The sequence below is a fragment of the Pararge aegeria genome, chromosome 17, assembly GCF_905163445.1.
Source record: "Pararge aegeria chromosome 17, ilParAegt1.1, whole genome shotgun sequence".
NCBI classification, from domain to species: Eukaryota; Metazoa; Arthropoda; class Insecta; order Lepidoptera; family Nymphalidae; genus Pararge; species Pararge aegeria.
Genome location: NC_053196.1, coordinates 1128416 through 1140441, shown reverse-complemented (window position 1 = coordinate 1140441; position 12026 = coordinate 1128416). Strand labels below are relative to the sequence as shown.

At 37.5% G+C, this 12026-nt stretch overlaps 1 protein-coding gene across 1 annotated transcript; it reads right to left on the bottom strand.

Moving 5' to 3' along the window:
* Positions 1-380: 380 nt before the first annotated feature.
* Positions 381-2970, bottom strand: LOC120631216 (cytochrome P450 6B6-like). The gene is made up of 3 exons (XM_039900698.1): positions 1865-2970; positions 1448-1701; positions 381-568 (listed from the first exon to the last, which is right to left on the bottom strand). Exons 1-3 carry the CDS (start codon positions 2968-2970, stop codon positions 381-383), a joined length of 1548 nt encoding a protein of 515 aa, XP_039756632.1.
* Between the last annotated feature and the right edge of the window lie 9056 nt (positions 2971-12026).

Here is a 12026-nt window from a genome sequence, read left to right as displayed (position 1 = left end):
ACCTCTTTTCGACCCAATGGAAGTTATCTGTCTACCTGAGCGGTCCCCCAACACTGCGTTTACCAGAGCGAGGTTTCCATTCTAGAACCTTTAAACCCCATCGTCTACCGTTTCTCAGATCTTCGAGCCACATTCATTGCCTCTTCGCTGGTGAATTTTCTAAATGTTCTCTCTCTGGGCTGTGGCTTTTCACTACTCTACTGACCAGAAGGTGCAGCCATGATTACAATTAATACGGAGTAAGGGGTTTGATATAACTCCACAGACAACAGATTAGCCCGCTACCATCTTAGAATGAATTTTGGTTTACCACCAGGTGAAATTGCAGTCAAGGCTAATAACTAAAGGATGTTTTAAGTTTGAAAGAGTAAAAGATGGTGCTATAGTGATTCAGCTTTATTATTTCTTCGCTTTAGCGCCAGAGGCAATCCCCCGATTATGTTCTGGACGAGGATGGACTTGGGATCGACCCGTGGTTTCCGAACGGAACTACGTGATGGCGCCACTGTGAATCTGCTCAAAATAGTAGCCGCTCCCGCCATTGACTGCATCATGCCTAAGCGCTCGCCTGAAAAATATTGTTTAATTTAATTTAAAACTAGATAGAAAGTACCTCATTGTCTGTAAATGCTATTCCAAATTGAACCTTCTGCTTATAATACTAATTAAAAGCGAAAGAATATTGATGCAAAAGTAAAATACTAGGTATTAATTTTTTTCTAAATAAAACCATCCTCACGATCTGTGTAGACATCTATATATATAAAAGAAAGTCGTGTTAGTTACACTACTTATAACTCAAGAACGGCTGTACCGATATGGCTGAAAATTGGTAGGTGGGTAGTTTAGAGCCAGGAGACGGACATAGGATACTGTTTATCCCGTTCGACAGTCCTTATATATATATCTATATTCTACATCTATAAAACAAAGTCGTGTTAGTTACTCCATTTATAGAGAACGGCTGGACCGATTTTCATTATTTTTGATTTCTTTGATTCCTGTTAATCCGGAATAGGAGAATAAGTATTAAAATACAATATTTTTTTTAATTTAAAATCAAAACAATTATCTAGCCGTTCATTAGTAACAAAACACAATTGACAGCGCACGTCAAGTTGTCTATACCTAATCGTAAAACTGTTGATGTGACCTATAGAGAGGTTCCGGAGTAAGATGAGTTTTATGTATTGTACTTTATAAAGACATTGAGATGTGAAATAAACTAAGGCGAAATGAAATTCGCGGGGATAGCTAGTTAGTAATATATTAATGATACAAACAATGGTTGTTTCATACAAATTAGTAACTTCTATGAACTGTATAAAAGAATTTATTAAGAAGTAGCAATACGAGACGGTTGAGATTACTTTGTAAAAAAAGCCCTAACAAAAACTACTCAGACAATTTGGACAAGAGTAAAAGCTTCGTTTGTCAAAAATCTTACCTATACATGACCTCGGCCCGTCCCCAAATGGCATAAAAGTACATTTCTTTATGTTTCCAATGTTATCGGGATGGAATCTCTCTGGTCGAAATTCTTCGGGATCATCAAAGTATCTATCGCTGCTGCTGAGGGCTTCCGTGGATATTACAATAACTGTACCTTCATCTAATGTAACTTGCGAACCGGGTATCGTATAATTAGATGTGGTTCTTCTAATAAGGAACCCGGGGGAAGGAAGGCAACGTAAGCTCTCTCTGCAAAAGAAGTAGCAAATGTAAATATACGAATGAATACTAGAATAATATTACTGTCCTTCTGTAGGGCTAACATGCGCGGTGCGAGAAAATTATGTCTCTTACTATCTCATCCTGGTTGATAATTTTCCAGAACGGGGTAGTCAGTAAGTGATGTTGTTACCTGAAAGCCATTTCCAAGTATTTCATCTCCCTGACGGCGTCAAAGCAAAGTTTGCCATCATGCTTTGCCAGAACTTCATCGACTTCCCTCTGACACCGCTTCTGAACCTCAGGATGATACGCTAGCATATGAAGAAAGTAACTGCTGGCCGCTGAAGAGGTTTCAAAACCGGCAGCGAAAAAAACAAAAATTTGTGCCGCTAGCAATTCATCATCGAGATCGAGTGCAACAATTGCTGGAGAACCGTCGTGATTCCGCTGTTCAATCGATTCCCCAACAATTTTACCTTTCTGCCTGATTTCCAAAAGCATGTCCATAAAGTCATTTCTCCCTGAAGGTTGGTAATTTCTCTCAGCCATGATCTGTCTGACTATTGACATTGTTTTATTCTCGACCTCAGGCGGGAAATATCGGGCATGTTTAAAGACTGTAGGGAAAACTCTTTTCATAACATTAAAAAATAAATCCCGTATCGTTAAATTGAATATACGTTTGCCAAGTTTCCGGAAATCTGAATTTTCTTCGCTCAAAGAGTTAGAGTCGATGCCAAAGCCACAAGCCCCAATGAAATCTGTCGTGTACCTAGCCATTAGCTCGCGAACGTCAGCTTCCTCTTTTGCTGAGGCTTCGTCAGCCAGTTTCGACAATTTTTCAGTCATTTCAACAATAAGTGGAAACATGGCTTTTAGTTTTGCACTCGAAAATGCCGGCGTCAGTTTCTGCCTCATCAATTTCCATACATCACCATCTACGGTAAACAAATTTCTCATTAAAGGTTCCGTGAATTCCGAACGGGGAATGATTCCTCTGTGATGTATATCACGAAAGTCTGTGAGTAGTACATGCTTTATTATCTCGATGTCGCTCACGAGAATAGCTGGAGTGTTGCCCTCAAAGAATCCAACGAACTTCTCATCCGGAAATGCTCGATGGAGAATAGCGAAACGTTCAGAAAGACTGACTTTATCAATATGCTGTTTCAGATATCCTCCAAAAAAGAATATCGGTTTCTCAAATTGGATACCTCTCTTGCTGAAGTAATCAAAGTTTCTTGTGCCATAGAAATACAACGCTACCACAAATAAAATAATTAAAAGTTGAATCATTTTCAAAAAACACTTATTGCTTTAAGTTACGTGTGTTCACGAAATCAGTTGCAAAACGAAATAATTTACTTATACTTACTCTTAATTGTTGTTGTGATAAGATTTAATATTATATTTATACGATCACATATATCGTTTCGTTGGATAGCGATACGATACGACAAACGATACGATAATCTAACTGGCGACGTAAGGTCGAAGTTTTGCAAACTTTGAAATATTTGATAGTTGTTAAAACTGGCTCAAATGACATTGTGAGACTATATAAAAAAAACAGGCTGAGCTTATCGTTAGCTTTTTATGAAACGAGAGCTTACAAATAGAACTATTACAATAGTTACTAGTCATAATAACATTGGTTAATAAAAAGAAAAGATATAAAGTAATATATTCGTATATAAGGTTATAATTTGTCTAAAATAAAAAGCGGTGATGGAATGGCGACTCTACAACTGGAAACACAGCGTTGGTCGTGTCCCAACGAGGTGGAAAGACGGCATCAAACGAGCCGCTGGAAACAAGCAGTAATGGACCGTGGATTCTGCGGTTCAGCTGTGGATATTGGAACTCACTCCTTGGAATGAAATACCTATGTGTTCAGCATCTCTTTCACGGCGACCGCGATCCTAAGCCACATCTAATCGTAGAAATACATAAGGTTATAACACCCATTACGTCTTACTTGTAGCCCACTACCATTTTAGACTGCTTCATTACTTTACACGAGATGTATTGCAGTCTCTTGACTGCAATTACATCTAGTGATAGGTATTCTAGCTTCTTGTGGTCCAAAAAAAGAACATCTGCTATTTACTCAGCGAGTACTTAGTTACATTTGTTTTTATCTGATCGGTTAGTGTAAAAAGATTCACTATAGATATCAATAAATAATTTCTTGATTTTATTTAAGTAGGTGAGGAAATGACGAAATCAAGATTAGATGTTCTAGAAGTGATTAGTTTCATCATTGAGATAATAACTATTCTTATGCGATTAAAAAAAACCCAAGCTGACACCGATATTAATCGATATGAGAAAGTTAAGGTCGTGCGAACAAACATTTCTCAAAGTCTGACAGTCTACCACAGACCAACAATTTATTAAGTTTTGTTTTTACCACTTGACGTAACCTTGTAAGTACCGCTAGTTTACGAAAATATTTATCGACAGGTGGGGAATCGGTTTTGTATTCAGTTTAGGTGCTGAGTGCTTTTAACTATTGATGATCTGTGTAAGTAGGTCTTCATAGCCAAAAAAGGATGTTATTTTTGACCTTGTATCTGAATAAATAGTTATCCTCTTCATTCGGTTCAGGAAAAAATTCTAGAAATAAATACAAAGTCACCTCTATCATAAATAAAGTAACTTATTCTTACTTAATAAAATAAAAGGTATATACGGAGATATAACTGAGTAATTCGATCTTTTTACTTTTTTTTTTTGACTAAAGGCCAGGCGGGTTAGTGATCTCTGTAGGTTGTAGCAGTAGCATAGACGCTGCTGCCTGCTCTTTGTTATATATCTTTAGTCGCCACATACGGCACCCGCGGGAATCGAAGGGGTGGTGACAACTGCATTCTGATCTGTCGTTCCCACACGGCATACGCACTAATGATAGGCCTCTTCCATCTATGACGCATTGAGAACATGGACCCACCACGCTGCTCCAATATAGGTGGGTTGTTTACTTCCATCATCCATAATCCATTCATAAGTAAATAAAGTGAAGTCAAGTCAAGTCAAAAATATCTTTATTCAAGTACTTCAGTGGCACTTTTGATGCTTACATTACATGAGAAGTGCAAGGTAGTGAGATGATAACTACGAGGGTTCCAAACGCGTCCTGGTCTAGAAGAAGCCCGCAACAAACTATGCCGGGGTTTTTTTGTTCTCACCATCTCACATAGTCATTTAAAATTATTCGAAGAGCAACCTGGTTAGAGTCACAATTCACAGCAAAGCAAACATAAACAAAGTTTAAAAACCCCCGACTTTCGATACCGTGTACATTATTTTGTGGTTGCCGCCATTTTTGATTCAAAATTTATCGATTTGATGGTTCATAGTATTCCACTAGTCAAGCCCTTTTATTTAATACTCATATTGAGGGGATTGTGAAAAATATGTAGATATGATTTTCAACAAACCTAGCTAAGAAGACTCCCAACTAATTCACCTTTCCAAAAAAAAACAACATCAAAATTGATTCATCCGGTCGGGCGCTACGATGCCACAGACCGACACACACACCACACAAATACACGTGAAACTTATAACACCCCGTCTTTTGCGTCGGGGGTTCAAAACAAAAGTATACTTTGTCGTTTGTTGTGTACAGGCGCGGGCGTATCGTGGAAGGTGTATAAATAAGTACAAACAGGTTGAGCGGCTATAGCTTGGCGGTATACCGAATTAGCAGTCCCTGATGGAGGTAAACAAAACAGTTAGCATACGTAATCGGTTCTTATCGTTATGTTTGTTCGGACCGGTTCTAGGCGTGAGCCGGTAGCTCCTATTTGTGGCTGTATATTTATTATTCAGCATGCTATTTCACTTCTTGCTTATGAATGGCATGGTTAAGAGCGAGACAAGTGAACGAGTGTCGGATGTAAATAACTGAAAATGGCAAATTTAATTTCTTAAATATTCAAACTAAAACATAAATATGACGAGACGACCTCACTGGCGCAGCGGTAAGCGGTGTGGTATTATGGCAGAGGATTTTGAGATTTAAAGTCTCAAAGTAGTTGAACATAGGCGCTTGTGGTACCACCCTCACATATCTGGGGTATATGTCAGGACACTATTGTAGTCTTGTCGTCGTAGTGTCGTATCCCGCTGTCGTCGTAGTGTCGTAACCCGCTGTCGTGTCGCCGAGTAGTGGTCGCCTACAAACAGTGACCGAGCGACTTTCCAAACCACCTCCAGTTATGTTTATTTTGGTGTAACAAATTATTGACCTCGTTTACAAAGGGGTGTAATATGGTACAAAGCTCTTCTCAGAATGAGAACGGTTAAGGCCTTAGTCCAAGGTCACGTGCGGATCCTTGAGACTTGCGCAGTGGGCAGCGACCCTGCTTTCTGAGTTCAAGGCCGTTGTGGTTCAATTCCCACAACTGGAATATGTTTGTGTTATGAACATGAATGTTTTTTATAAAAATATTCATCAGCCATCTTAGTACCCATAATACAAGCTACGCTTACTTTGGGGCTAGATGGCGATGTGTGTATTATCTTAGTATATTTACTTTATTATGGTGTTTTCCTTCACCGTGATATATAACTGCCTAAATTAAATCGGACATTACTCCGAAAGTTAAAGGTGCGTATGGCATCGCGTAATGGGATCGACCTCAGCTCACCCGAATGGAAAGACTTACCCACTAGGCTCATCAAAGATCACTTCAAGTGATAAAGCCGCCTTTGCACCTTTACACTTTATCCTTTTGTCTTAGTATTGTTTCTTTGTGTTTTGTTGCAATAAAGTTATTCTATCTATTTATCTATCCTCGATTTATTGTAGAATATACTTTATACTTTATTATTATTATTTATGCGGTAGTGTGTCTGTTAGTTTGTATGTTTTTTTTAAACATTTAATTACGAGTACATCACCATAGGAAAACTTAGCGTTGGTCGGCCTTCAACGAGAAAGATACTGTAACGACTGTAGTCGCTGGGAGCCGCTGGAAACAAGCGGCCCATGACCGTGGATTTTGAAACTCATTACAAAATACCTATGCCCAGCAGTGGACTACAATAGGTTGAAGTGATGATGATGAAAATGAAGCAAATTTATTTTTATTAAGAATCAAAAATAATAAAGAAAACGGACCAATATTTCCCTTACCCCCAATTGAATGTTAAAGGTCCTGGAAGGAGATACGGCACTACGTAGTACTACAGCTTATTTTTTTATCATCATCGCTATCATCTCAATAATTGGTGTTCCCGGAAGAGATAGACTCCTTTAGCGATTACTGCACTCCTCAATTTTATACGGATTGCGTCCAGATCAACCCTACGTTTCGCTTGTTGTTGCTGTCAATCCGCTGGAGATTCCTAGCATACCCGGCCCCGTTATTTCAATGGCAGCTGCCAAAACTGAGAAAAGCAGGTCCCCCGCGAATTTTGTCATTTCTGAGTAGCCATTACCTTTAACCCGTTTATTAAACAATTCAGTTTTAGAAAGGAACGGTTAAAACTGTAACATATCACAGTTTAAAAAACTGTAACATATTACAGTTTTAACCGTTGAGTTATTGAGGTTTGTAGTCTCTAAGTTATGACTTGTTACGCGGCGGTGTGAGCGGCAGCCTCCCCTAACGAGACACCATATTTTCGGTAGTCGTTGACGTTAATAGGCAGATTTATTTATATTTATGTTTCCTCGTGTTACGGGCATACGGTGTACTGGGAGCGTATACCGTATTCTGACGACCTAAGGCAATGATAGTTACATATTGATTTAATGTAAGCCACTGTAAGTTCTTAGTTAAACACTGACAAAGAACTTTCCTACTTCTGATGCAGGGGTAAACGCTGTGGTTTATAAGTGGGAAGTCCTGTGTTCAATCCCCGGAAGAATAATTTGGGAATTTATAATTTATGAACTCTCTCTGGTATGGTCTGGTGGGAGGCTTCGACCGTGGGTAGTTACCACTCTACAAAAGCCTCCGCCAAAGGTTCTAGCGTTCCAGTATGATGTCGTGTCGATTGAAAATGACGTTTGAAAAGAGTAATTTGCTGAGTTTCTTGCTGGCTTTTCTCGGTAGAATCTGCCTTCCGAACCGGTGGTAGAGTCACTACAAACAGACTGACGTGGCGTTTCTAAAGTGCTTCAATTAGGCCTACTTGAAATAAAAGAATTTTGAATTTCATTTTTTTATTAAATTTTGCTTGGGGTAGTATGGATTTAAATCAATTCTTTCTTTCTTTTGTTTATGAATAACCATGTAGTGGGAACTTCGTTGGTTTATGTGATAAAAAAATTACATTACTGCAATATGTAATAGTACTGTTTGTTTCAATGAAATAAATAAATAAATACATGTGATATCTCATCAACCACCCTAATACATTACCCTCATCCTTATGAAGTCAAGTAATCAAAAAAGCGTTCGCTATAATAATTGTAAAATTTAAAAGTAGAATATATCTTCTTGATCGTAAATGTCTCGTAAAAGTTTCCAGTTTAAAACTCAATCTATAAATGTCGCTCACGGCAAATGCCTTTCCACAGCATGGCACTGACTCTTTTTGGGGCAAAAATGTTCAACCATTTAAACTTCGTCTGCTGAGAACGGTAAAGTTAGTTTATATTACAAAATAAAACTCGGCATTGCCTCGTTGGTCTAGTAACATGTCTGACGACAAATAGCGAATTCTTTGGTTCGAATTCCGGTTTTGATCCAAAAAGGTTAGTTATTGTACTTTTGTGTTATAAATTCACAGTATCTGCTATCTCTGGAGTTAGGAAATTGAGTAGTAATCATCCTCATCATCACATTACCAGTCCGCTGCAGGGCACGGGTCTCTTCGAGAAGGGGTTAAGGCCACCACGCTGCCCCACACTCCACACACCATTGAGAACTTTACTAAGAACTCTCAGGTATACAGGTCACTCACGATGTTTTCCTTCACCATTGAAGCAAGTGATGTTTTAATTACCTCAAACGCATATAACTTACATAAGTTAGAGGTCCGTGCTGGGATTCGAACTCAGCACTCCGAAATTGAAGCCGACCTCCAAACTACTGGTCTATCACCGCTTACATGTACCTACTTGTTACGTGACGTATAAGAAACATAATTTTATATTATTGATTTACCTATACTTGGACAAAAAATTTCATCTTTATAAATGTTACAGCCACTCTAAGACTTATACAAGATACATATACTAATTTCGGCATCGGCGGTAGGCTAGCCGCAGCTTAGTGGAAAAAGCGCTCACGCCGCTATTGCCAGAGAGTCGCAGGTTCAAATCCTGTGGGTCCGTTTTTATATGCATTCTAAAATGTATATAATACAAAAAATCAAATAAAAGTAAACTTAGTTGTTTGAATACATACGTGACGTACGCGCCACTCTATATGTAGCCCAAATCCCACGTTATCATTGTTATCACCCGGCCTTCAGTGAATGAAAAACAAGATAAAAATATTACGAGACCCATTCAATTTGATTTATTCGAATAAAATAGTCCGAGAGGTAGTGGACGTTTTATATCCCATCAAAGAACATTTAATTTTTTTTACTAGGATTTACATCAACATTCCACTGGAACCGTTAGTTCTACAAGTCACTCAATAGGGGTATAGCTGTTATATTCAAACATATCCCCATAAATAGTCTCTATGCATCGTACCGATACACTAAATTGCTTGGCGGCATATCTTTGTCAATAGTCCACCACCAGAAAAGAGAACATTCAGATGTTATAATAATCGTAATCGTAAAAATTGTAAATAAATAGGAATCATTTATTCGATCGACTTGGATCATATATTGTTAGTGAAATACAAAGTTAAAAAACTAATATGAGTAAATTTAGCCTAAAGAAATAGGTTATATCGAGGTACTGGCAATCAAACCTGCCAGCGAGTGTCTTCAGGAAGCCGCTGGAACAAGCTTGAACCCTGGGCACCAAGGAAAACGCGGGTCTTCGGATTCTGAGCATGACCTGGATTAAAATCAGGATACTGGCAGACAAAGAAAACATTTTATGCATAGTTATTTTTCTTTTAGAATAGCTCTGCCGGTAGTGCCACCTATCATAACTTATACTGAATAATAGAGACTGCGTGGTTACCTGCGGGAGCCGCCTACAGGTACAGGCTATTGAATTTTTTTTTCCAGGTTCTTTTCTAAGTTTCCATCTATCTGTTTACAAAATTTTGCCATTTTTTTGGCGAGACATTTTTCTTATTCGTGTAGCGGTTAACCATGGTCAAGAATAGCATCTTTTTATTGCTTTGAAAAATAACATAGATTTAGTCCTAATAAATGCTATTGGATAGAAGCAGGCGTTACTTTGCGGAAATCCATAACATCTGTATTGTGGAATTACATCATACAGTTACTACTCCTGCTGTTCGCGGAGTATAGCAAATTAAGTTATTAAATTAGTTTTTCTGTTAATTTGTCATTCTTTTACGACCTAAGCAACTAATCATCTTAGTTTTTGGCATAAAGTCAATTAAAAGGACGGATTGTGATAAAGTCTAATTTTTATCCCAGTGAAACCAAGCGGGACTATTAAAAAACCGTAATAAATAAATGCGTACAAAGAACGTGGGCAACAGCTATTTATAGTATAAGTTGTTTGAGTTTATTTCGGAATACTCAGCATCTTAAGCTCTGAACCCCTTTTACGTAGGAGAGGCCTTTCCCAGAAGCGGGGCTTCGATAAGCTCAGGATTATGTAATGGTTGTGTATAAACGAACCTGTCTAAGAACATTGAATAAATTATTCAGTAGCTCTCAGTCTAAACTAATTGGATATAACCATTTATATATCTAAATTGTGTACATTAAAACCATCTTCAATATCGTGCATAGTACAATCGTCTCTTTACGTACGAGTAATAAGGGGTTTATTTGCTTGTGTGCTTATATTAATGGTGGTACCAAACCGATGTAAACAAGGCACATTGTATGGAATCACAAGGTCGTTTAATTAGCATACTGAGTACAATTAACCAGTGTGGGCGCAGCAGGCAACGCCAACTGGTTAATATGGTTATAATTGAAAATATAGTTCAAATTAATTACGTGTTTATGTTTTACGATGATTTTGTCTTCATAAAAATTACCTACGCTGATTGAGATATCGTCGTTTTATTACTGTTGAGATGATAACGAATGTTTAGCAAAGTCATAATTCATAATCATTTATTTGCAAAAAACATGTCAAATTATATATGTTACAAAAAGTTATACAGAACCATGTTTAGCCCATTTAAAGGCATGCAAATCTTAACTAAAAACAAAATTAATAACATTCAGAATTTGATTAATTACAATTAATTTGATTAAAGCTATATAATTACAATTAAAATTTAATTAGTTATCTTTTAGTTTATTTTGTTTAAGAACTGTAGCAAATATGACAGATTTTCATATGATAACAAATTCATTTTTGAATAAATTAAACAATAAAAGTTTAACATAAATCATATAAAATATATAAAATGCATATGTTAATAAGTAAGTCATCATCATATCATCCAAATTGTACTCTCTGGCTATGTATTTATATCTCTGTAACTACTTTTATCACTTTTACTGGTGTATTCATCCCATTACCAGCCCACTACAGAGCACGGGTCTCCACCCACAATGAGAAGGAGTTAAGGACGTAGTCCACCACGCTGGCCCAGTGCGGATTGGTGGACTCCACACACCTTGTGAGAACATTAAGGAGAACTCTCAGGCATACAGGTTTATTCACGATTTTTTCCATCACCGTTGCTTCCAACGCACATAACTTAGAAAAGTTGGAGGTGAAAAGTTGGCGTGCTGGGATTCGAACTCGGCCCCCCGACGTAGAAGTCCTGCACTATCAGCGCTTCAATAAACTATACCATTCCGCAATACCTGACTATATAGTATAGCATATCTCTGTGACAAAAATCTAGTAAAAAAAATTGGTTTGGTACTTAATATGAATTTTAAAATTTTACCATAATGTACAGAAATGAAAACCATTTAATTATGCAAGTTATAAATCAATCACATCTCTCACAAAACAGAAAAATTCTAAAGATTGTTAAACTTAGAATGTTAAACTTTAAAATGATGTTGGAAAAGAGCAATCTGCTGAGTTTCTTGCCGGCTCTTCTCAGTGGAATCTGCCTTCCGAACCGGTGGTAGAGTCACTGCAAACAGACTGACTTGACGTTTCAAAAGTGCTTATTAATTAGGCCTACTTGAAAAAAAATGAATTTTGAATTTTTTTTTGCATGAATTCACTACAGTTAAAAACAATTATATGGTGCCGAATTTCATACATCTTTCAGAAAAGTTAGAGGTGTGTAATGAGATTCGAACTC